The sequence below is a fragment of the Melopsittacus undulatus genome, chromosome 1 (assembly GCF_012275295.1).
Source record: "Melopsittacus undulatus isolate bMelUnd1 chromosome 1, bMelUnd1.mat.Z, whole genome shotgun sequence".
Classification (NCBI taxonomy): Eukaryota; Metazoa; Chordata; class Aves; order Psittaciformes; family Psittaculidae; genus Melopsittacus; species Melopsittacus undulatus.
Window position 1 is genome coordinate 108,476,830 of NC_047527.1, and position 26,809 is coordinate 108,503,638.

The 26,809-nt window shown below is 41.7% G+C and overlaps 1 protein-coding gene across 1 annotated transcript in view; it reads right to left on the reverse strand.

Annotated features, from left to right (window-relative positions):
• The window catches only part of ADARB2 (adenosine deaminase RNA specific B2 (inactive)), a 195,510-nt gene that overhangs the window by 16,959 nt on the left and 151,742 nt on the right, over nt 1–26,809 (reverse strand). The window contains exons 5-7 of the mRNA XM_031052490.2: nt 25,427–25,595; nt 18,429–18,580; nt 3,050–3,218 (exon numbers count right to left, since the gene is read on the reverse strand). Of these exons, the coding sequence (XP_030908350.2) occupies nt 3,050–3,218; nt 18,429–18,580; nt 25,427–25,595 (490 nt within the window). The remainder of the gene's footprint in view (nt 1–3,049; nt 3,219–18,428; nt 18,581–25,426; nt 25,596–26,809) is intronic.

Genomic DNA, 26,809 nt, shown 5'->3' on the forward strand with positions numbered 1-26,809 from the left:
GCTCTCAAGAGGAAACATTCTCTAATAGCCCAGTGCTCCTGAGGGGCTTTTACAAGCAATAAAATCCAAAGCATACAAGCCAGATTTTTGTTATATCTTGCTTATACAAACATGAATTTCAGGTTCTGAGACCTTTTTTTTATTGCAAGACAAGTACAGATACTGTGCAACCAGATTGCTGCATCCTGCAGACATTTGAAGTCAGCTGTCTATGTGGTAGAGCAAATATTTGGAGTCTGAAGTGTGGCACAAAACCACCTACTGAGCTCTTCAGAGGGGCAGGAGTGAGGAAAGGACTCTCACACAGCAATCTCCTTGTCCACTGAACTCGTTTGCTGTCTGTACTTTCTATGATCAGAGGTGGCAAAAGCAGAAAACATCCCTATGTGTGCTGAAAAAACAGGTGAAGAAACCTTTGATTTCTCCCACTTATAGTTGAGGATAATGAGGATAAAAATTGAGCACAGGTAGTATTTAATGTGGTAAACTGAAATTCTGGACAATGTTGATTGAGATGCCACATCCAAACCTCCTCTCGCTACTCTTTGCCAAGCTCTACATAAAATGTACAGGAGCTAGAAATCTCCATCAATGCTGTCACTGGTGGCCAGCCCTGCCTATTTTCTCCCATGCAAGAGATGTTTTAAAACATTTCCTGCATTGTGAGTGCTTTGTTTTCACTAGCACAGTGACTCCCAAACTAGAACTTTTGAACCTGACTGAAGTTATGTCGCAAATATATGTAATTAGGAGCCTAGTGGAAGCAAAATTGCAGAATCAGGTCTCACAGTGTGACTGTAAAAGAGAAAGGAAGGGAGAGGCATGACCTTCAAGTGCAGCCGGGGTTGTGAACATCTCCATATAGCCTTGGGTGCTCTCTGCAGAAGCTTTCAGACTCTTAAACATGCCATGGTGATGCCTCAGCACTCTCTGGACACAATTTTACTTTCTTGGTTTCCCTTGTGAAGGGTATTTTTTTCACATTCAACTCAATGCTCTCTACTTCATTAACATTGAATTTTTCTCCTCTAAATCCCTGCTTGGGCTCCTCTTGTCTGTTTTTTGTCACTTGTAGTTACTAGTGCTGCCCACACCAGATCCACAAATTACCTTTTCTATGATCATTTACAATCTCCATCCTTCCCCTTTGCTAAGAATGACCATTTCCTCTTCCTTCTAGTAATCGGTTTCTGAATCTCCAACTTTTCCTGGTCTTGTCATCTGCTAATTCAGCAATTGTTCTACCCATTTCCCCTGTACCAGAGCTCTTAACCTGACCAAGGAATCCACAGTGCTTGGAAATGTCCAAAACCCACCACCACTCCTAAAATGATGCTTTTATCACTCTTTATCTCAACCTGTTTTTTGACTCTACCATACTGGTGAGAGTAAAATTTTTTGTTCAAGGCAGGGAATAATGATTGCTGAGGGGTTATTATTTTGGTCCTGGAAAATTCCATGCCTATTTCAGTTACTGTGCAAATAAATAATAAAAACTGCAGCAATTGGTACAATATTGCAATAATAACATCAAAGATGAAAGCTGAAAGTTTGGTTTTCATGCTGGAAAAATCTTTGTGGTAAATTCTCTTTTTCTTCACAGACTTCAATGATGTTTAGATATGTGGCAACAAGGAAAGGATTCATTGAAAATGTTTAGCAGATGTGCCTGGAGAAAACCCAATTTCTCAGACTGCATTACAGTCAACATCCCCATCAATAACGAATGTAGTACTGTTTGCAAAGCTGATATTTAATTCACTGGCTAATGACATTTAAAACCAGAGAATGCAATATTTCCATGCTCAAATTTAAATTTGTTTAAGTTTTTGAGTCCATATGAATCAGAACATGGAAAATGCAACTGCATCTAAAAACAGTGCAGGAGATCCACTGAAAACAGGGTTTTCTGTTATCTTTTATAAATAAATGAAAACATTATACCAGAAGTTGCTCTTTATCCTTCATGCAAACACAACAGTTGTGATGATTATACTTAGCAGAGGATGGATTTTGTGAGTCTGTTAGTATTTCCATTTGCTGGTTCAGTCATACATTTTTCTGCCAAAATGGCAGGCTTTGCTAAGCCTACAAACTAATTTAACTTCAGTAGGTCATCCGGATCAGGCTAACAGCAACATTTATGCATTTGCATTAAACAAAAGCTTTATGCTTTTTTGAAAGTTTATGTTTATATTGGCCTTTAATAACTGGGCCAAATTCTTAGCTGATGTAATTTAACTGAATTCTAAGGCATGGTATTCCAGCAGAGAATCTGATGATAACATTTACATTTTTATAGCTATAATGCAATGTATTCTGGATGTAGAGCTGCATCTATAGCTAACACACATAGTATATATATAATTATGAGCATAAGTATACACGCATGTATATATGCCAGTAGTATAATAAGTATGCATATATATGCATACACTTTGTTTTCAGTTTGTGGTAGCCGTCATTTTCTATTAGTTTCTGCCCTAAATTGAGAATGGTGAATGTGTTTACTTTTTATGTGCCACCATGGAATAATTATGAAATATTTATTATATGGCAATTATACTGCATAAATACATGTATTTACGGGACAAAGCAGCCACAGTGTGACATGTAAGTTCTGCAATGACATTTCCAATAGTAGAAATATTCCTATCAGCCTTTAGGGTACTTTATCCAATAGGGTGAGGATGAATTAAGTTTATCTGCATGACGGTTGGTTTGCAAGTTTTGGGGTAGATAAACCAATCAGAGGAGAGTGGATGTACTTTATTTGAACACTGAAATTCTATTGGCAAAAATGTGGCAAAGAGTTTATATTTTCTTCACACTGTAAAAAGCAACTAACGATCCATGGAGAATTTGGGAAAATGTCTTATTTGCATTCCATCCTATTTATATGGTCTGTTTTTGCATACAAAGGAGGTCTTTGTTTCCACAGGGTTTATCAGCAACTGCTAGTTATTCCCCACCAGTAGCCATTGTCCTCTGTGGTATCAAACTTCATTTCCACATGCAAAGAATTTTGCCATGTATGTACATCAGGTACCTGGCAATTTTGTCTGTACAGGACATGGTGATGAGCTGCTCTCCCAGCAACACGCCGTCCCACGTCTGAGCAGCATTATGGCACCGGACAGGTATGGTTCCTTCTCCAGACTCAATCTTTGTTCGGAGATGCCCACGGTATTTTCTCACTATGTGCTTGCTGCTGTTCACTGGGTAAAATAAACACAAGAATGGCAATAATTAAATGTTTTTAGAAAGAACCTGAGAGGCTGTGTTGATGCCAGAGCTCGTATTTGCAGAACCACCTGTGGAGGTTCTTTAAATTGGATGCAAAATTAGATGAGAATGCAGCCCAAGAAAGCAGCCCAATGAAGAAAAGCATGTGCTCTCTAGCATGGTTGTCATTTTCACATCAGTAAAAACTTTCACACAGCAAATGCTGAGCTTACGTTCCCGTTCCCATTCCCTCATATATTTAAAAAGAACATAAGCAAGTGCTCTGTTTTTCAGAGAAGCAGTACAGTATCTTGGTTTTAACCTGTGCTTGTAGGATTGACTTGTGTCAGGAGACTGTTTGGAAAACCTTGGTTCAATGAGTGCCATCAAGACTCACCTGCTTGATGCAGTCTAGTCCAATAATTTAGTGTAATATTCAGTGGCATTTTCTGAATAATTTCAGAACTTTTTGATTTGTTGCCGCAAAATTTTATTGAAAATTCTCAAAAGCTGACTTTTTATACTCTGGATCAAAAGCAAATCAAAACTTGCTAGTTAATTATTGCTTGCTTAAATTCCATCTATAAACTCCCTAAAGTGAGATACCCTCCTGCTTTGTGTTGTACTGATATATTTTATACAATTGCCATCCATCTCTTCAGTGATATTATCTACTTCAGTGCTAGGTAGTTGCCTTTAGGATGGTGCAGGGCAAGCAGCTAACGCACTTGTGCTGTGCCACAATGAACTGAACAGAGTCCTGCAGACATGCAGTAGGTGCAGAAGATAATAACATACTTCACCTTCAATTTATGAAAAGAGAAAAACTGAAGTTCATTATCAAAATGATAATGAACTCTTACCCTCTTTATACTGCTATTTTACCCCTGGGTATTTTGGTTGCAAAAGAACAGCAAGGCAGAGCAAGAAAATCCTCTTGCCTGTATTTCCAACTGTCCAACTGTATTTTTCCATGGCCTGCCCCTCAGCTGGACCAGAAGTTTTACCTTGTGAGGGTGATACTCCTCAGCCCTCAACAGCCTATGGAACTGCCTGGTTCTGGCATTAAGTGACACTGGGGTGTTACAGGTTGTGAGGCTGTTTGAACCTCTGGCCATGAGCAGCTGGCTGTGTGCATACTCCTCAGCCACCTGCACTCTCCCTGTCATGTCTTTACCGTCCTTGCTTTCTATGACTGTTGTTTGTACTGCAAGCTCTGGTGGAAGCAATTGATGGACTTTGGCTGCTGCCGATAGATGGTTTACAAAATGGGAATGGAAAAATAAATCGCTTCAGCCCTTTGGGATTAGCAGAAGCGGTGAATACATGTAAAACAGCAGAGACAGCTGTGACCTGCCAGCAGACAGGTGGCTGAGCTCCCACCAGCCTTCACTTCCTTCCTGCTTTTTTCAAATTTAAGACAGGGATGTGTGTGCCAGTTGTGGGCTGGACCAGGTATCAGTTGGATTGGTTGGCCATGGCCAAAACCAATTCCTACCCAAACCCAGGCTCCATTATATCCAAAATATTTGCAAATAATGGAATCATAGAATCATAGAATAGTTTGGGTTGGAAAGAATCTTAAGATCATCTAGCTCCAACTCCCTGTCATGGGAAAACTTCTGCTAGAGCTTCGTTGCTCAAGGCTCTGTAAAAGGATGCCAGAGAGGGACTCTTCATTAGGGACTGTGGCGGTAGGACAAGAGGGTTCAAACTTAAACAGGGGCAGTTTAGACTGGATATAAGGAAGAAGTTCTTTACTGTGAGGGTGTTGAGGCACTGGAATGGACTGCCCAAAAAATGTGCAAATGCTCCATCCCTGGTAGTGTACAGGGCCAGGTTGGACATAGCCTTGAAATACTGTAGGGTTTGTTTGTGCTGCCACAGGATCTGAGTTTGGGGAAGAGCAGTTATTGCACTGCCATCCCCATCAGCACCTGTGTCCAGGGCTCCCTGTGCCCAGTTGTCACAGAGCACCTCACAAGCAGACACTGCAGTAACCCCCAGGTTTAGAGTCGTGTGGTTTCTCAAACTTCAGTTTTGAGGGAAACTGGGAAAAGCCAATGGATAAATAAAAAAATCAGTAAGAAAAAATGCCAGAGTCTCAAGAACATCTCAGATCCCTCTTCCCTCTAATTGCTGGGCTTTGCCAAGACTATCAAGAAGCCATTTTCATGGCCACGTGCTGTTCCTTTGCATATCCCTCATGTCTGGTATGCCTCCTGCAGTATTGTTCAGAGGATGATCTTTGGATGGGATTAGCTGTCTGGGAACTGGTCCATATTTTTCTTGGGACTCAGTGGGGAAACTCATTTTTTAAAACTTCAAGCAGTGTTGAGCAGCATTTTTTATTATTAAACCACAGAGTTGTGGGGAAGGTACCATGAAATTTAGACAACAAAAGGAGAAAGTGATCACTTCTGCTTAGCAAACACATCTAGCTGAGCAACAGCGAGAAATGTATAGCAAAACCACTGTGCCTTAGTCTGCATGCACTGAGAACTGATGGCATGGCAGAGCTAGACCTCTGCCAGGGAAGCAGTGAAGAGAATAGTCAAGAGACTATTGCTGCTTTAGCTGGTAGAAAGTGTGACTTGAAGCAAATCAGTTCTCTTTTCCTCAGCTTTCCCACAGGTATAAAGAAGATAATGATGCATCCTTCTGCAAATTCATTTAAAGGTACTGCTCAGAAGCTATTTATGAAAAACAGATGCTATCCTTTCAATAAAGATCTACCACAGGAGTCCACCTGCTGGAAATCCCCCAGGAGACAATGAATTTTTAATGTTTCTTTCTCCATCTCTTTTTTTTTAGAAAAATATTTTCCCTTGCTACAACTTTCTCTCCCCATTTCCCATCTCTCTCTCCATTCCTCTTATTTTCTCAGCTCCTACTCTGACCTTAGCCTGAAGGTGCATTGGTCTCCTAGATTACTCTCTTTTTCAGGCAGTTCACCCTGTTGATGCGCTTACATTTTGCATACATGCAAAGGGATAGGTAACTGCTAGGAAATTTTAGTGCCTGCATGAAAAAAAGAGTAACCCATCATTTATATGACTTTGATTTCCCTAGGTAAATATTACCTAGTGAGGGGCAAAGCAACCTGCAATGTGCTGACAGAGATAAGGAGCCAGTTCAGGGGAAGAAAAAACAGCAGCCCTACCAACGACTGCTGAGCTCTTGAGGAATTTAAAGCATAGGCCAACAATTTGGGGGGGAGGGGGATCTGAAACAGTTCTTTGAGTTTGGGGGGTCTGCTCATTTGATTTTTCATTTGGCTATTTGATCTTCTCAGTTTCCCATGGACCAAAGGAAATACAAAGGCCAAAGTACTCCATGTCCTGCTGTTATTACAGTATCTCAGCCCTGGCCAGCAAGTACCAGAAACTGAATAATGAAGTTCTTAAAAGCACTGAGGAAGTGTGTGCAAGTGCACAGATCGTCTCAGGTTCCAAATGCTCATATTAACTCTGCCCATGTGTCAAACTTTGCTCCCTGTAATGCATGCTCTGCCCAGGGTGCAGCCAAGCAGACGGCATTAGCTGATAGGATTCAGGCAACTGTGGCCAGTGTATGCTCACCCTGGGATACACTTCCACAGCACTGATAAGCGGTTTTAACTGCTCAACTGCTATTAAATTCAACAGATAGGGTGTGACTAAAACCCTGTGCTGTACTGCCTGTGTCAGGCTGCTCACATTGCTGGGATAGCTGGCACATAGGCTCCAAAAGATGATCTGTAGCATTTATATAAAATACCAATAACCCAAAGCTGTGACTACTTCCAGATTGCCAATAATTAAATAATCCAGGTCTGCAACTGGAACACACTTAGTTCCCTTTTTTGCAAATCATTAAGTAGCACAAGAAGACATAAATATTGAACAGAGATAAAGATGAGGCTCTGTGTGTTTTGCACTGAAGCTTCAGACAGACTCTAGCACATAAGCTGCTTGCCAGCAGTAAAAAATGCAGTCCACTTGCTGGCACAGCCTGCTACAGATCATCTTAAAGCAGTCTCAGAAACATATTTATTTATGCAACTTAGAGTCACAAACTACAGCCTACTCCTGTTCTGCTGTTCAGTATGATCAAAGCATCAGTGACTATAAGCATTTCTGATCTTTGCTGTGCTGGTGCTCCAACTGCTTAATCTCAACTAATTGCAGGGGGAAGGCGTCTGAGGATGCCACTTCAAGCAGAACAAAATGTCAATTCAAACCGGAATTGGAAAGGACAGATTTAAAAATCATTTGGAGTGGATTTATGATGTGTGATACACTCAGAAGTGGAAATTACTAGTGAGAGTTCCTAAAATAAAAAGGTGCTGGATTAATAATTATTGGATTAGAAATTTACATGGGTGCTTTGTATTTAAAATCAGTGAAACCTATTGATCCCCAGGCTCACCCCTGATTTTCATTTTTTCTCCAGGACCAGTTTTGGCTCAAATGGTAACGAAAAAAGCTGCTCCATATTTATTATTTAGTTGAAGGGTGAAGAGGAAGTGGACGGTGATTAAACAGAATCATACGAGTAAGGCTCTGTCTGAGATTTTGCATGACTGCCTCAGAGGTTCATTTTCTATTTCCCTGCTTCAGTGGAGGCTGTTCTCTCCTCATGAAGGAAGAAATAAAACAACCTATCTTGCATTTTTTTCAGTGCTGGGCCTTCCATCCACCAGCATGGTTTAGAAAGCTTCCCTAGAGCAGTTTGAAACAAAGGGGTGGAAAGAGGAGCTGTTAACATCTGCCTGCCTTTGTATTTTGATGGTTATTAGAGATGCACTTTCCTCAAGTAGATGTTGAATAAATGTACAGTATTATTATTTCTGGAAGTGTTGAAGTGAGCATCATGGCACACTGAATGCTTTGGATATCTCTCCTTTGCTGGGTAAGGTGGCTGATCAGATAAATCTCTGGTGTGTTGTGCTGTGCTTTGCTGACCAGCAGAGGCTAAAATGCAGTAGGCTGGCTTCTGAAAGCAAGAAACTTCAGGGAAATTCTGAAAGAAGTTTGGATTAAGGACAATGTAATAAGTCCCTTCACAAGGTGAAAAGCTGAAACTGAGGGTAGGTTTCATCAGACCAAGGGCTAGGCTGATGAAAGCAGTGGTCTTGTCTGAATGCCTATGGAGCTGCACCTGCAGTGAGTGTAGGGATGAATCCTTCCCAAGAGGGAGCACAAGCACCTGGCTTGCATGGGTTAAAAGTACATTGAGATGAATCCTTTAAAGTCAAGATATGACTCTGAAATATAAGACAAAAGGTCTATTGCATCTGAATGAAGCATCAGGGAAGAATTGCTCACTCCCAGAGCCATGTAGTGCCTACCACGATGCGGCATAGTTCAGTTCAGATCTGTGGTTTGGATCATATCATTAAGACCTATATATGAATATAAATATTGAATATATACTGCATCTGTGAATGTTACAAAAACTGGGACACCTGCATTTTGTGGAACTGAAATGAACATTTGAAATTTAACTTCTTTACCTTTTGATTCCTTCCTGATGTTTTCTGGCTGAAATCTTGAGTTTGGACAGCAGTCAGGTATATCTTGACCCGATAAAAGATGTTACCCTTTGGTGTGTTATGCTTTCTCTTCTTTATTAACTTTCAAAGAACATTTTTGAATCTTTATACTTCTTCCATAACTTTTCATCTACCAATAGTTTTGAGTGATGTACAGACAAGGTTTGAAAGGAAAGGCAATTAGCCTATTCATAGGTTATCGACATGTGGCACTTAATCCAGATGAAAAATCAGTGATAAGAAAAACCTGAAGCTTGAATTAAAAGAAAAAACGAAATGACTGCATTATTTGTCCTTATTTGTTTTATGCACATATTAATTAAAATATGATTTTTTACTTGAGCTTTGGTATTAGAGGCAGTAACTGTAGGCAGGGTGTAAGAATGGTTCTCTGTCATATCAAAACACACCACTGAGTATTTTAATGAAACGTCTTCATTTGAATTTACAAAATGCCTCCATATATGATCACTGATGGGCAAAATTTCATCTATTTGAGAGGTGAGAAACTTTTAAAAAGACTTTTCATTGTTTTTGTAAAATAATATGAAATGTGTAGAAAATTCATCCTAGGGAAATGTTCTAGGATACTTTCACGAAACTAACTGCTAGAGCAGAGAATGGCACTCTAACACATGAAACCCATTTTCCCATCAGACTAGCTTCTAAGTAAGACACAGTCTCTTAGAAAGCTCTAATCCCTTGGGACAAAAATAATGATAAAGAATACCTGAGAAATAGATCACAGTATATAACAAACTGGTTTTCTGTAATGTCTGCCTGTTGAAGAACCCCTCAGGTCAAAATGTGAGTAACTAGCTAAAATTCTTTTAAAAAATAATTTATTAGCAGCAATGTCAGGCATTGTTTCTTCTGAATTATAAATAACTGTTCCAGGCAAGGAGGAATGAGTAGTACTGGGTCAGGTGTGGGGGAGATCCTTCATGCCACCTACAAACCCAGACTGCAGACTCCAGCCTGCTCTGGAGTAGAAATGCATTAGTATGTTGAAGCCAAAAGCACAAGACTTATCAGTGGAATTAAGATTCTGTGCCTGTGGCAATCAAGGAAAGTACAACTCAAACACTTCAAAATTATTGTTTTTAATTACTAATTGCTCCTCTCATCTAAAATCAGATGTGCAATGCCATTGCTTTTGAAGTGCAGCTGCTCCCACAGAGCAAAGTCTTAGAGACCTGGCAAAAGGCTGTGCTGGTGTCGTGAACTCCAGTGACAGCAAACTGCTTCTGAAGCCTTCGTGAGCCTTGTCCAGTCACAGAGGCACATTAGCTGGTCTCCAGCAATGATCAGCTCATCTTTCACAGTGTCGGGAGCTGCTGCTGTTGCCCAGGTCAGTGGCTGAGCAAAGCCAGGGCAGGGCAGTAGCTGGAGGCTGCATGTGGAGGAGGGGATGCTGCATCAGATGGAGATCAGTGCGGGCCAGCTGATCACCTATGTCCTAAGCTGTGCATCATTGTATCTTCTTCTTTTATGTTATTATTTTTTTTAAATGAAAAATGTTTTATCTTAAAGCTAGGCTTTATCTTTTAAATATTCTTTGTGTGAAAAATTGTCAGCATCACTGGAATTGCCCATTTGGTGCCAATTCTCCCCCTCACCATGTTTGAATAAGAAAGTTTACACAAGCATAAAGAGAATGTGTTATTTATCATAACCCTCTTTCATCAATGAAATGTGCTGTTATTCATGTGGCTTTGGGATTTTTGCTGTTGTTTGGAAATTGAAATCTTCGATAGTGATTTAAGAAAAATGTTGTGAAAGAAGTCAGCAAAATATGAAAACAGAAAATGAGCCGTGTGGGACACAAACAACAGCAGTCTGTCAGCAATACGGACAGATACTCAGCCCTCCATGTGGCTGGTATGAGCCTAGAGAGGCTGTGGTTTCTGCTGTATTACCAGACATACTCTGGTTCAACTTCAGCTTCTGGATCTGCAGATGGAAATTGCTGAGTAAATTCTTACAGTCTGTGGGTGGAGAAATTCAATCTACATCATCATGAAATGGTTCCTGTTGGCATTAAAAATCTATGGATTGCAGTTACTAAATTATTCTGAATAATGTTAGAATAGTGCTTAGAATAGTGCTTTCCTTTTTAATATCCTACTCTGACCATTAATTACTCTTCCTCAGAGCTGTGACAGCTGGATACCTTTTATTGCCATTTTACAAGTATGGAAAAAGAAATTACCAAAATGAGGTGAGTTGCTCAAGGCTAGATAGAGAAGCTAGCTAGCAGAGCAGTGGTTAGGATTAAATTGTTTGTTACTCTTAAGCAGCTGTCTTCAGATTTCTCTCTATAAGACTCCAAGAAGCTCTGAGTCTGAGGACTTTCAAAAGTCCCACAAAGATCTTAATGGGACCTGGAGCTGCCTGACAAGCTTTATGAAATTCAGGTCATGAGGTTTACCTGTGACTCCGAGTCATTGGAAGGGTAAATGAGACCAAATTAGATCTAAGTGGGTGAAGTTTTTGCCCACAGAGTTTTTTCCCAATTATGGTTTAATCTTTTCCACTCAAAATACATTCTGTAATTAGGTGCATATCTCTAGCAGGCTGTTGGATGTTGTGGGTGGAACTGGGGAAGCCATGTCCAGGATCACACAGTGTCTTTGTCCCTGAGGACCTTGGAGAACATTAGACATCATTATTCCTTGGCTGGACAAATTAGAGGAAAACCAGCTTTTCTTGGTGAATTTTCGCACCACTATTCTGGAAGCTTCTAGACATGGCCTTTTGCTGATTAATGTAGCCTTTTTATCACATCTGAACATTGTGTCCAAATGCAGTGTTTTACAAAGCAGCAAAACCCATAACAAAGCAGAATCAATAAATACAGTGCAATGCCCTTGAGCGATTCAAGCATTCTATTAAAATTAGGATCTGATTATAGCTGTGGAAACCTGTTTTCCTGAATCCTAACAAACACATTTTGCTTTACATGAAAGATTTTCAAATCTGTGGCTAATGCTTGCTTTGAGCAATCCATAGTTTCCAGCATATTCTTTCTCTTTTTCCAGATAGACACACACTGTGCTGACACATCCTTCTGAAAAATCTTATTTTCCACTTTAAAACTCTCCCTGAAACAACAAAACCCAAATAAGCAAAAGCAGCCAAAAATATCACAATGAGGGGGAACTGGGACATTTTCAGTGCATGGTCAAAGCCAAGGAGTTTTCTCATGATTATCAGTTCTGACAAAGTTTTATAACAGAGACTGAAGAAAGGGAGCTGTCTAGCTCCACTGATAGTGAGTTCATGGAAGCTGTGATCCAGGACTTGGGAGATACAGGTTCAACTTTCTTCCTTTGAGTCGAAGTGGCCTGGAATGAAAAAGCTCACCTTGAACTAGGCCTAGGAAGAAATTAAACAGGTTTTTTAATACTCCTTGTTATTGCACTGCTGAACAGGAGACATGAAAAGTACAGGGTGCAATCCCAATTTCACATCTGCCTGACAAGTTTTGTTTTCTTTCCAGCCAGTCAGTACTTTGAGACCTGAAAGTTGTCATGAAATGAAGCAGTTATTCACTAGTCAGTTTAGTAAAACGCCACTAAAATTCTAACTCCAGACTGGTGGAGGTTACTGATGAAACATGAAACAATAGCAAACTTTCACAGGTTGATTAGTTGGCACTGAAAGCTTTAGGACTTCCAATGTAGCAAACCAAATGTCCCTTTCAGAGGTGTATTCTGGGGTCTAGCATGATAATACCAACAATAAAACCATGAGTGCTTTCACAACTATTCTAACCCTGGAGATCACTGGTTTCTCTGTCAGGTTTAGGGGCTAGAGCTGACCCTAAGAATTGGCAAAATGTTTAGCATGGCAGGCTGTTCAGGGCATTGAACCTCTCCTTTGGACAGACCAGCTTCTAGTTAACTGTAGACAAGTCTTTGTGCTTCCTCTGTATTTACTTTGGTAAATTGAGTCTGCACCAGCAGCAAAAGCAGGAAAGGGCCACTGCTTCAACACGACTTTTTCTCAGAGGAGGCTGACAATGGCTCCTCTTCTCACTCCCTGAACCCAAACCTTTTGGATCCATCCCGGTCCAGTCTTAATGAAATGAAAGGACAATTTTCCTCCACCTTCTTTAATAATCAGTGCCCTAGCTATCCAACAGCTTCATGCTATGTCTGCAATTTCTGCAGCATCCTTTACATGACAAAGCAATCTGGGCCCTCCACAGTAATTCATCCAGTGCTGGGATTATTTCTCCTGAGGCAGTGTTCAGTGCTACAGCCTACAGTGTTGCATGATTTTTTTTCTTTTGTGTTACTTCTGGGCATGGTTCTCTATGATAATTTTATTCTGAGATCCCCCAAGGTATTGTTTTGCTCAGCCATATGAAAAATAGGAAAATAATGCACCTTCATCCTGGTTCCACAGACGGGCCATTCATCAGCATAAAATCAGCTTTACAGCCTAGGAGGAAGCTGCTCCATGCACTGAATAGCTACGAATTTCCAGTATGGTTTCCCAGGCTGCAGCAGGCCAGCAGCTGTGATGGAGTGATACGATACCTGGGAGCACTTGTACAATGGAAACAAATAATAGTGTTCAAACCCAAGGGATGACCTATGGTTATCCTCAATTTTTGCAACAGGGGCAGTATATCAATTTGTTAGGACCTGCATTTTCTTGTAGTTACAGATATCTAATTTCTTTTCAAATCACTGAATTATTTACATTGGTTCTATCTTGAAATGCTTTCCCCCATATCATCTACCCACAAGAACAGAATTTGTCCATTTAAACAAAACATGGGATTGGCAGAAGGAAGGCAGAGATTTCTTCCCTTTCTCATCCAATAACATTCACTAAACCAAATGCTTTTGGGAGCTATTTTAGCCCAGCTGCTGCCATAAGCGTCCTCATTGTATTTCCATCCTGGTACCTGCCTGCAGTACACTGAATGCAGAGCTCTGGAGCTGTCTCATGACATTCATAGAAGATCATTTGTGTACATCTCTTGAAGACAGACAAGCTCCTTGGACTACCTCTGTTTGGCCCTCTCCAGCCAGTCTGCTCAGGGTACAACTTTCAAGGACTCTGATTTGGAGATCATATACAGATGCAATCTGGATCAGCCCCAGCTGAACACAGAAGGCTGTCTCCAGTGTGAGCAGGGTCACCCTTTGAGACAGCCCCACATTTGGGGGTTATCAGAGAGCATTTTATCTGAGAATGGAATGTAAAATCCAGCAGCCAGAGTCACAAGCAGGGAAAACACAGGTTCACACAGTGAAAGCACACTCGAAGTAGACAGGGCAAACTTGTCTTTCTGGATACTATTCAGTTACCCAACTTCTCTGAAAACTGCACTACACATCTCCCCATCACATCACCTACCAAGGCAACGATCCAGCTCACGTGGTTGCAAGTGGATCCTGTCTAGATGAGAGCTCTGTCAAATGTGTGTGCATGAGAGCTTCAGCACAGCTGTAGGTTAATAGACAAGCAGGAGGAAGACCCCATGTGGAGCAGATGCAATGGTGTGTTTCAGACCTAAAGGGAGCGTGGGATAAAACAGGAGCTGGGCTATCAAGGAGTCAATGGTACAAGGCAATACAGCATGTTAGCAAGAGATAGAAAAGCAGCCCTGGGGAGAGGAATGGAGACAAGCCCTGGGGCAGATTCTGTTTGTCTCTGGCAATCCATGTAGTGAAAAAGAGAGCATCTCTAGAAGAAAGGTGGACAATGAGGTAAAATCCTGCCAGGGAAGTAGGAGTGCGGAAGCAGAGGATTTGTTAACTCATTTTTTTAAGCACTTCATTTCGCTTTTCAAGAGACTCTTAAAAAAAGTGCCAATGAGTCAAGAAGCCCTAAATTAGCTAGGAAAGCACTTTAGCAAAGCAAGGGCTTGATTACTCCATGGTTTGCCCTAGATTCAGAGGGTGTAAAATACAGAACAAATAGTACAGGGCTAGCTGCCCCTATGGCTCTACCTCATGAGCTGGAGCATGCATGGAAGAAACATCAGCCCCCTTAAAACCTTTAGGAAAGCCCTGGTAACTTGGTGCTGTGATACTGCCCTTCAGAGAAATCTGAAATCCAGGAATATTTTGCTTGGATTTACACAAAGGGGGAAGGTACCAGAAAAGGAGATGTTGTCCCAGGCTCCTTGACCTATTGAACTGAAGAAGGGGCAGAAGGTGAGCATGCAAAGGATCAATCAGAGTTGTGAGGACACTGGGAACGTTCTGCCTCTTCACTATATAGCTGTGCTGCAACCTTGTGGATAACCTTGGAAAATGACTAAAAGTCTTGGGAAGGAGACTGGCTGGAGAGAATGAGCCAGGACAAACCCATAGGAACTCTTACAGCTGTCTGAAACTCCTCTGGTATTTCCCAGCCTCTTACTTTTGCAACACCACTGACCCTGGCTGGCCTCCTCTCCTGCTGTCACCTGCTGCTGCACCTCTCCTCTCAGCCTCCTCCTTTACTCTTTTGGATTGCACCTGCCTCTCCTAAAGCTTCAACTTCACTTGAACCCCCTCATAAGCTTTTCCAACCTTCTGCCCTGTAGGTACCAAGAAAGAGTTAGAAACCCCTTCCATGATCAAAGTAGCCCTGGTCCAGCTGGATTTTGCCTCTCTTTTAGACCTGCCTAAGGATGTACCAACAAGACAAGTCAGCTCACCCCGATCTGAAAAGGCCACCATTGCAAACCAAAGTGAGATTTATGTTTTTGTAACTAATCTCTTACTTTCCTAATGAACCTGGCACGGGTGCGGGCTCCCTGTATTGCTCCTCTGCATTGCAGCTGTCCTCATGGACCATGGTAAGGTCAGACTTTTACACATGTTGCTAACTTGCTACTCTGCACTATCCAGTAAGAAGTAAACTGGGTTTCAAGTGCATGCTAGCTTATCTCCCTTAACAGAACAAAGCTCATAAGAAGGAAATGTGAGGCCTCCCTGAGGGTGCTAGGAAGACACGGTGGATAATAGGAAATTTTTTGGAAGGAGATTTGAGAAGTGGATTTTGCTTACCCCCTATATTGATAAAGGCTTATCATATTCCTTTGCAAAGCCAGAAACCACATGGTGAGACACTGTTTCTAAATGTTAATGCATCTTTAGAGAATAATCAGTAACATTTGGTGGCTTGCACTAGTTCTAGGAGAGGCATCTTTGTTGTTTAAGAAATGAAACAGCATTCACCTGGAGTTTCTTGTCATTACTGGATGAAAGAAAGGTTATTTCTTTGGTAAAGAAAAAAAAGAGAAGATCTGAATGATAAACATTATAAAATACTTATCTTCCCAGATGTCTCTGGGATAATGTGCGCTGAAAGGAAATGCTTATCTTGCTGAAGGACAGCTTTTGGCAACACGTCTTTTTACACAGTGCTAAATTATTTTAAGAACACAGGACAAAGGGATCTGGTTAAAAGACTGAATTGCAAACCAGATGTAGTGTCCCTTCAAGCCCTTCTACTGAGTCACTGTGTAACCTTGGTTTAGCCACACAGCCCTATCTACCCCAGCTTCTGCACTGGGACTGTAATTGGTGTAATAATCAAAGTGAAAAGGATTTATGTGACTAACTGTAAATTTACTGTATGTGTCAGGTGTTGCTTGATTGTATAGTTTTAGACACAGCTTCCTGCATGTCCTGTTATGTAAAGAAGCATTCCCTCATTACCCGATAGATGTATGTGCTTTCTGAAGCAATCCATGAGCCAAGCAGTTACCTCCAGGGCTGGGTTCATATCAATAGTGCTGGCTGTCAGCTGCCCAAAGCACCCACTTTCTGATTCATGGATGTAGAATCCATCCTGGACAGCTTTCGGTTGTTCTTGAGAATAGACCGCATTTTAAAAGTAGTTACAGATTTTGTTGCTTCTACCTCACATGTCAGGTAAGGGGTGCCCCAGGCAGCCTGCCTTCTGGAAAACATAAGTGCCTTTAACCAAACATAAAACCTTTTTAGATATGCTTCAATACACACATAAAGTGGGAGGGCAAAAATCTCCTTGGTTTTGATATTCTTCGGCACCTATTTATTTTTCATTTTGTTTTTAAGCTAATATGTGTCCTTATTTTGCTACCAGGAATATGACAATTTGCTGTTTGCCTTTTAAACACTTACTTGTTTTCCTCCATTTTATAAACACTGCTAGCAGAATGTAGAAATCAAACTGGATAAGGAAGTGTATTTCCTTCCTGATTAGGTGCATTCTGCTTTCTTGCCCCAGCAAGCTGCTGTTTCACCCATGACAAAAAGATTCCAGTCTGGGGAGAATAATAGCTAATCATTAATAAATAACTTGTACAAATAAGAACCAGGAGTGAACCTACCGCCTGATAGATTTGCCTGTGAGGAAGTTAGGTGGTTGTGTGACCTTGGATGATTAATTTTACATTCCTGTGTCTATGCTTCCTCTTCCATCCATTCTACTGTCTTGCCTGCTTCACATTCAAGGTAGGACAAGGACTGTTTCTCATTATATGTACATTTAGCAGCCGGCACTATGGGTATTATGGCACTGTAAAATGCATGTATGAGAAGTAATACCTAGGGGCAGAGATAAGAGTTCAACCTTCTGCATCGTGCATTGGATTATGGGGTGACAGGCACATGTGATAACGAGCCCCAGACCTCTTGAGTCCCCTGTCCCTTGTTGGGGGCATTTGCTGTGGCTAGGCAAGGGCAAAGCTGTTGCAGTGAGAACCCAAAAAGGACATGTCTCTGCGATGGCTGAGCAGCAACACAGACATACAAGTCTGGGGGGGTTGTGATGAGATAGGGGTGCTGGGTCATGACAATGGAGATGGGGTGTCTCTTCATGAAAAACAAGCTCTGCAGCTCTGCTGGTGGCACACAGAGGCTCAAGACCTGATTTGTTTACCTCACTTGCAGAATCACCTCTAGAGAAAGAATTCCTGGGAAACCATGTTTCTGCTTAAATGACACAGGTGTGGACCCAAGGCCTCCAAGGCTGGCCTCATGGACTCCATCTAGCCCATTTGCCATGCAATGACAATGCAGTTGATTTGACATAGGCAGGATGGCTTAGGAAGGATCCCTTCCAGAAAGATCTTGACATCATTCACTGCAAGGGCAGGTGGTATTTGGAGAGAGGCTGACCTTCAATCAACACTACAAACACTATATACCGTATCACATCATTGCTCTACTTCAGACTCCAGCTGCTGCAGCCTGGACAGCTCAGATTTAGTGTAAATACAGCCCTTCAACCTGTACATACTGCCCGAACCCTGAGAAAAGTGTATGCATCCCCAGCTAGAGTCCTGATCCTTTGGTCCAGCCCATGGCTGTGGCTTCAAGGATCTCTTTAATCATGGGGACCCTTACCAAAGCATTTATTTACTACTGGGGTTGCATTTCCTAGCAGGAAAAGCAGGATATTTGGGCTATATTTCTTATCAGAGCCACTGAGCCTCAGGCACATGAAACAGTCTCCCATGGCCTTGCCCAGCTCTGATTTTCCCAACACACCTTCCACCAGCACATGAGACTGAGCATCAGTTACACAGACACACACACACCACACAGCCTGTAGTGTTTTCTGCTTTTAAGTGAAACACTTTCTGCAAGCAAATTAAAGAGACAAGGGCTGATCATAGAAAAAGCCATGCAAAAGGGAATAAAGAGAGGTAAGATTTTTTTCTTACAGTCAGTTGTGATTTCATAGGGGGAGTTGAGGCGCGCATCTCCACAGGGTGAAGTGCTCACATACAGATGGAACAGGATGTTCTCCCGCAGCCTGTAGCCTCCCTCTTTTAATCGTACGAAGATTGATCGCTCCCAGTCTTCTCGCCGTTTGCTATGATCACAAAAGAGGTTCCAGGTCATTTGTTACACACCAAATCAGAAACATTTCTGCTTTCTTTCTCTTTTTTTTTCTCCTCTGTTTGTTTGTTTCTATTAGCAGCTGGCATCATATATTACTCCTAGGGACAACAAGAGGAAACAACGAGCTTCTGCAAGTGAAGAAATAGGTGGATGGGGTCAAAACTGCCAAAGTGCTTTTGGATTGCTTACCTGCAATATATTCTAATGATAAAACATGTGGATTTCTGAAGGGTAGCTCTCTTTCCTTACATGCACAGATGCATAACCACTATGATTTTAAAGAGGTTCTGGCACATGAAAAAAGGAAAAGTTCTCTTTGGCTCTCATATGAGTAAATCAGCTCTGCTCATCACAATGCCCAGGCATGTGTTTAAATCCCATTAACATCACTGCAGCCAAGATGAGTGTTTCTATGCTTCACTGGAAAGGGCCTCTAATGAAGAAGCTAGATTTTATCACCCCTGTGATCCCTCCCAGCTCCCCAGATGTTGCTTTTTTCCCCACTCAACCCAAGCCACCTATGAGTGCTCTATCTAAGCCAGCAATGTCCGCTTGGTCACTTGGATTTCTGGAAAACAGAACCCATCCTGAGAAAAGTGAGGACAAAACTTGTGCAGGCTTTTCTCAGCTCAGTTGAAAAAGATACTTATTAAGATGGAGCTTTTATCTTTGCAGTGGTTCAGTAGCTCGATGGGGACACAGCACACACATTCCATTAGCAACAGCTGCCCGGGAGGCCAAACCCTCCCAGTCCTGCAGTTTGCAGCAATAGCTCGCATTAAGGCTGTGCTTGCTGTGTGGTTCTTCAGATGATTTACACTTGGGAAGACATGGGTGATTTCTCTGACAGACAGCTGCCTCTAATACATGCATTTGGATGATGGCTGTGATTATAATTTTGAAGGTGAAAATGTGATTAGTGAAATTATGATGAGACTCCTTTCCCTCTGATGCTTCAGTCCTTCCCTCAAAAACTCAAGGGTCTTTTTGCAGGAATATCTCGGAACAGAATGACACCTGCGGGTAATGATTTTCCTAGGAGGGTCTTAAGGAGCCAGAATCCTACCCATTTAATTCACTATAGGACAGCCCATTAACCAAGGCGGTTTCTGCTGGTTTGTCTGCCTCCTGTCTGTAAACAGGGGTGCTTTCTACTCAGCCTCAGAGCAAGTCCCTGGCTTTAATCCAAGCTGCTTCTGCCTGTTTTCTCCTGGTGCAGCCTCTGTGCTATTGAAGCTGTTTGGCTGTCACTCTTCCGCGGTTTGGGTGTTTTGTCATTTTTTGATGCCAGGATGCGTTTGCTGTCAGGATGAATTTACAGGCACATTAGCTCGGCTGTCAGGGACAAGGAGGCACACCGGCTGCCGAGCTGGGGCTGCCACATGCAGCTCCTTCATTTTCTGCTGGCTGCGGTGGAATTTCCCAACTGCGCTAATTATATTATCACCCTGATCCAAGCCTCTGAAATAATAAAATACCTGTAAATCCTGCTGCTTGGACTTCAGAGCAATTGCAGTTAGTGTTAAATAATTCACTGCAAATTCAGCCGGGAGAATACAGCAGCAGCCCTGTTGCCTCCTATTCTTATGCTAAACCTCACCAGGGTGGGGGCAGCTTGCAGTACTTAGAAGCAGTTGCTATGTAGGGTTGGAGCAATCATTCTTTGGGCTGGATTTAAGGAGTTCACAGTAACCAGCAGCCACCCTGTTTTTACTGGTTATTGTTTTCCACTGATTAACCTTGCTCTCTTACCCTGAGTACCAAGAAAGGTCTGTGGCCAGTGTGGCTGATAGGTTTGGTGATTGACAGCTGCTCTAAAAATAGATGGCAGGGCTGGAGGGTAGGGCAGCTCGGCTCTTCCTCCAGGAGACTGAGATCCTCTGTATCGCGTATGATCCTGACCTGCCTTTGGGAGGTTTCCTGGGGGCTGAACTCAAAACATGAGATTCATTCCTGTACAGTGGCTGAATAAATTTAATAACAAAACTCTGAGAGTATTGTTATGAAAGAGTTTGAAATGTAGTTATCGTCTGCTGTGGCTTAGGAGAGATTCTTGTGCATGGGATGCTGGCGGGATTTCAAAGCCCAGGAAGACCCAGAAAACTTGTAAAAGTGGTTCAGGTGGAGCATGAGGTGTACTTCTGCAAAAGCCACTTCTCCTCCAGCAGCAGTACACTTCTGCCTTCTCTCTGGAACTGTCATTTTGAGCTGTGAGGAGAATGAGTTTGCAGTAGCAGAACTTTGCAATGCCATTTTGCACAGCCATACACTACATAAAGCAATGGGGAAGCCCACAGTGAGCCCATAAATGTAATTCGTTCAGGGGGTGGTGTTAAAGTGTCATTTTCACACGCTGGCAGTAGCTAAAAGAGCAAAATTTGCCTCTAAACCTTTCCCGCTATGAATGTCAGTGGGAGAGTCAAGATTTGAGGCTGATTCAAAAGGAACACTTAAGAATGTGCTAAATTTTAATCTTGTGCTCAAATTCATTACTTAGCATAACACACATAAGTTTTGAGCTGATTTCAAGAAGATACTTAAGTACATACTTATGGTTTAATATATACAGAATGTTTTGCTGAAAGCAGGCCTCGTTCTTGAAAAGAGAAGCAGGGAAGCTGGTTTTAGTAAACATACAGATGGGAAGTTTCTAGTACACTACTTGCTACAGCATGGCATCTCAGAGAAACTAACAGCAGGCTTAAATGGAGAGGAGCTGTGTCCACTAAAAGTAGGACAGAAGTAAGAAATAGTAGAGGTATAACACACAGCTAGTTTTTGTGGGAAAAAAAAACTTAACTGGATTGGAGTAAGACTATTCCTTGCTTTTTGTGTGTAGAATAAACAGTGGTTTGCATCTGACCCACTGGAAGAGCTTAGCTTCTGGTCAAATCATCCCCCCAGCACCTGCAGGCCCACTACAGCAGCAAGACTGCTATGGCACTAGTTTATTTTAAGAATAGGCTATTAGTTTTAATTTTGTTCAAAATAGAAGGGTTGGATTTTGTTTTCTTCCCTATTGGCCAGCTGGTATAAATAATCTCACAGAAATCAATGTGAATTTTACTGCCATCATTGCAAGAGAATCAGACTATAGTATTTGTGTACTTTTTGATGGCAATTTTTAGAAAAGCTTCTCAAAAGGTCTTTCTTGTCTTTCTTCTGTACATCACAAAATTTACGTCTTACTTTTCATCATTTTCATGAAAGTCTTGAGAAGTGGAGGATTATGGTTGTCATAAAAGTGAAATCTGAGAGGGCTAAGGATTTTAATCAGACTAGTTAGAGGCTGTCAGGCTTTAGTTGTGCTTTTAGCTCTTATTTAACTACAGCTTTAGACAATAAATTTTGAAAGAAAGTTTTCTTTTGAAGTGTTTGTCACTCTTGCTTCTTAGAGAGGATAAAGTTCCCATTTTGGAGCTCTCTTTCCTAAGGAAAGTCAGGAAAGTTACACTGTCAACACTCAGCAATATGAAGAGAAGGGGGAAAAAAGCAATTTACATATTTCTGCAGCTCTGGTTTGTAGTTGGGACTGTTCTACAGTTTAAATATCTGAAGCGGTCACCCTATGCTCTTTATGGAAAATTTGCTCCATGGCAATTCCACTCACCCACAATAAATACCTGAATAGGACTGCTGTGTCTCACTCCTGAGATGCCCATCTCTCTCCAGGGGTGATAAAAGGAGCCTTGGGGATCTAGTTCACACTCAGCTCACTAACTTTTGGACATCAGAAGTGTCAAAAAGTAAATTCAACTCTGTGAATTCATATCTCCTGGCCATTAATTCTCTATTCTGGTCCTTGCTTTCTCCAGCCTCATTGTCCCTGCTCTTTGACACATTCATCCTATTTTGCTTTCACTGATGTCAATGGTAGTACTTGTAAATTCCAGTAAAGTGGTCTCTGTTCAAGGAAAATATAATATAGAAAAATAATTCTTGTGCTGGAAGCTTCCGAAGTTTGAAATCCAGCTGCAGAGATCGCTTTGAGCAGGTAGGATTGGTGAGAGGAAGATACATGGAAAATAGGGAATGTTCTCGACAGAACAAACTTGCCTGTTTCATAGGAAAGAATGAAAAATTTAAGCTCTTTGAGGCAAGAACTACGCTTCCATTGTTTTTGGGGGTTAAGGGACCATCTTTCTGCTGTCAGTTCATATACGACTTTGTACAACAGGTTCCTGGCCTGGGAGAGGACTTTAATTTGGGCCATGTTAATGCAAATGCATAACAATGCAGAAGCCACATTTGTGTTTCCCTCAAGCCTGAGGAGCTGGTGTGCAAGGAGTCCCAGTGGAGCTGAGTAAACAAGACTGTTCTAAAAACCCTGTTATTTTTGCTATGTGGTAGCACCATGTGATTCCTGCATCAGTGGCAATTGTTTCTGTTTTGTTAGAGAAAAGGGGGTAAATGTGACTTCAATGCAAAGAAAATAATTTTTTCATTTCATTTTTAAAAGTCCTGTGTTCTTGCTATATGAAAAAGCCTAGATGTTGGCATACAACTGTGTTTAGCAATGAATATTAGAATTAAAGAATATATTATAACACATAATTTGATTCCCCATGGACCTTAAAGAAACAAAATCTTATCTGACAATAGCTCTCTCTTTCAAAAGGGCTTAGCCTGGTTGAGATTTTTATCTTGTGCTGGTCAGGGAAGCAGTGGTGCCTGCTCTTGTCTGAACAGAGAGAGATTTAAAGTTATTGTGAACAGAGCTTGTGCTGCACTGAGGATTCTCTTAACAAAAGATTGTTAACATTGATCCAAATAAAATAATAATATGACTGAACATGTTAGGGAGGTGGATCAATACAATAGTTTAAGACACAGTGGTAGCACTTGTTTCCCAAGAGACTGTAGCACAAAGCAAGTACTAGGGCTGCTACACTGCTGAAAACATAATAATTTAATGTAAGCTTGAAAGCAATTCAGATTGAAATAAATGGAGAGAATATTGGTTTTGATTAAACCCTTCAAGGCTTTTGCCCCCCTTTGTTAGCCAAGCTCATACACTCAATATACTCTCTTGTCTTTAACTCCAGCCTGAAGTGAAAATAATCATTATTCCTATTATTGTTGCTTCTGTACAACAGTATCATAGGTGCTCACAAGAACACACAATTCTGCTCAGGCGGATTCTTGTGTCTGTGACCTGATGCAAAACCTTCTGAAGTCAAAGGGAGTTTTTGCACTGAGGTTAGATAAAATCATATGAAAACACAAGCAAGAATGAAGGGCAGAAGAATGACCTATAGACAAGGGGCTTTTTTTTTTGTTTTCTTTCCTTGCTTCCTTCATTCCTTGGTTCCTTCTGTACAGTAAATGCCGGCTCAGCTTCACTTCTGCTCAGTTTTCATAGGATCATAAAATAATCCAGGCTGGAAAGGACCTGAGGTCTCTAGCCCAACCTCCTGCTCAAAGCAGTTTACCAGGTTGCTCAGGGCTTTATCTGCTCAGGTTTTGAAAATGTCCAAGACAGGAGGAAGTCTGCACAAGGCTTCTGGGTGACCTGACCCACTGCTTGCCTGTTCCTATGGGGAGAGTTTGCTCTAATATTCTCTTGTTTCAGTGCATGCCTGTTTGTCTTTTTCCCACTGTGCACCTGGGTAAAGATGCCAGCTCCTTTGTATTGTTAAGATCTCAGGCCAAATCTCTAGCTCCTGAGCATCCAAGTTGCCTCTGATGAACCTGCTTTAGATGGCTGATGTCTTTCCTGTACTGGGGGATCCAAAACTGTACATGGTATTGTAGATGCAGTCTAATGCATTCTGAGTAGCAGGAATGATCCCATCCATTGGCTGCCTTCATAGAGCCCAGGATCCTGTCAACCCTCTTTGCTGCCAGGCACACCACTATCTCATGTTCAGTTTGCTGTCTGCCTAGGAACCTTGTCCCTTTTCAGCAAAGCTGCCCTCCAGCCAGTAAGGATCTATCTGTCCTGTGTTACTGTAGGTGATTCTTCTCAGTGTGGGACTTTCCGTTTGTCCTTGTTGAGTTTTCTGTCAAAGTTCCTGCTGCCCCAGTCCTACAGCCTGCCTGGATGGCATCCCAGCCCTCAAGCGTATTGCCTGGTCCTCCCCATCATTTGGTGTCCTCTAGAAAGCTTATAACCAAGCACTGCATAGCCTTTTCCAGATTGTTGATAGACATGATTAATGAGGTCCCTGGATAGACCCTGTGATACCATGCTTACTACCAGCTTCCAGGCAGTGTATGACCCATTAACCATTTGAATGGTAACAATGTGGGTTTGGCTGAGGACAGGACCAATAATTCCTCTGTAATGATTCTACATGCTATAACATTTTAAAACGTCATAAAGAAGGAGTGAGTAATAGCATCTTACACTTTGGCGCAAAGTTTACTGTACTGTTAACACTCCTTGGCTCTCTAGTGAGTCAATGAAGGCATTAATGATCAATAAATCACTTCCTTGAGATGTTTCAGCAGCAGCAAGGAAGATGGGAAAATGGCTGCAGTGAGCAAAATGACCCCCTTCCAGTCTCTGGCCAAAGAATGATGCTAATAAGCCAGCACGTAAAGATTTGTACAAAATCATCAGGCTTCATCAACCCCAACTTTATGAGTCATATCTAATAGCTACTGAAAGAAAATCAGCTGAAATAAAGGAGCTCATGACCCAACACTCTAGACTATCTAACTCTCATTTTTTCCACACAGTGTACTGGTCTTTTGTCGGCTAAAGACTTGGAAAAAGCAACATAAAGAAACAAATAGTTTAAATGTCTGGAGGATGGATCTGCCCCACTGAAAGCTGTATAACATTCCCCAAGCATCAAAAGAATTCAGTTACCTTAAGTGTAGCTCCAGCTGTGAGTAGAGGAAGTGAACAAATGCCCTTCTTGCCAAAATTTCTGCATGGCAGTCATTGACTGCAAGCCCTTGGTCATTAATGTATTCTCCATTTATACATTTGGTACCCGATGACAGCACAATAACCTGAGCTTGCCTGATGTCCAAACCTGTAGGAAGAAAAACAAAAGAGTTGTGATATTGCCAGGGGTGAGTATGATATCATGATTGTTAAAGTTCTCACAGGCCACGCTTTGTTATGGCTGCCCAGGCAGCTCTAATGGGATGCTTGTTAAGATGATGATATGGCCTCTGGAATATGCAGGAATTTCCTATCTCTCTGTTATTAGAATAATAAGGGCTCTATTTCAGTCTTGCTGCTAATTCCAAGATAAAAGCTTGCTATGAAGTTTACTGGTTAAATCAATAACTACATCATAGGAGAGCATATGCTGTAGGGAGGGAATAAAGATCTCCTGCAGTGCTGATAAATGGCCAGGTTTTTATGAGCTGTTGAAGACATTTTCTGGTGGGAACACACACTCCCTGTAATGCTAGGTTTCATTGCTGTTGCAGTATAAGTGCTATATCAAATGCAAGTAACACTTCAGGAGCTGCTCATTAAAAATCTCAGAGAAAAAACAGATCTGACTTTCAATCCAGTTTCCTTTTTGTTTCTCCAAGAACAGCCATATCAGTGCCTTTTCGACTGTGGCCTCAGGGATGTAGCATTCGTCACTGACACCAGTTTTGTTCCTCCATTGTTTCTTCAGATAATGGTGATGGCAATTGAAAGACATGCCTTGCTTGGTCCAGATAGCACTTTCTAGGATTCTGCAGGGGTTAGCATGGTTGTGCCCATGCAGTATCACTGCCTAACCTCTGACTGCTGCTCCAGGGAAGTAGGGGTGTCCACAAGGTTCGGCACCCTCCCCATGTTCCTTACAGGGAAACCTACAAATTGACTCACTGGAAACAGATGCCCATGTTCAAGCAAGTGAATCAAGCCCTCAAAGTCTGACCAGTCAGTGACAAAGACAGGTCTCAGGCTGTAAGTACACCATGGGACATGGGGATGCAGTTTCTATGATGTTACTTTGGCGTTGAAAAGCTTTAGGAATTGTTTTATAGAGGCAGCAATATTATTTTTTTTCTTTAGGTGAAGGCTTCTGATTGTAAGAAAAAAATATTACAGAGACTTTCTGGTTTGGAAGCAAGCACCATGGTTGGGGCCATGTTATTGCATAAGATCCACTGGTGTGATATAAGAAAACAACTGAATGGAGAAGGAAACTATATATTAAGCATAAATGGCTGGTGCTGCAGTGATGTCCCAGTTAGTAAATAAGACCAAAAATACTTCATAGTCTTTGCAAAGCACCAG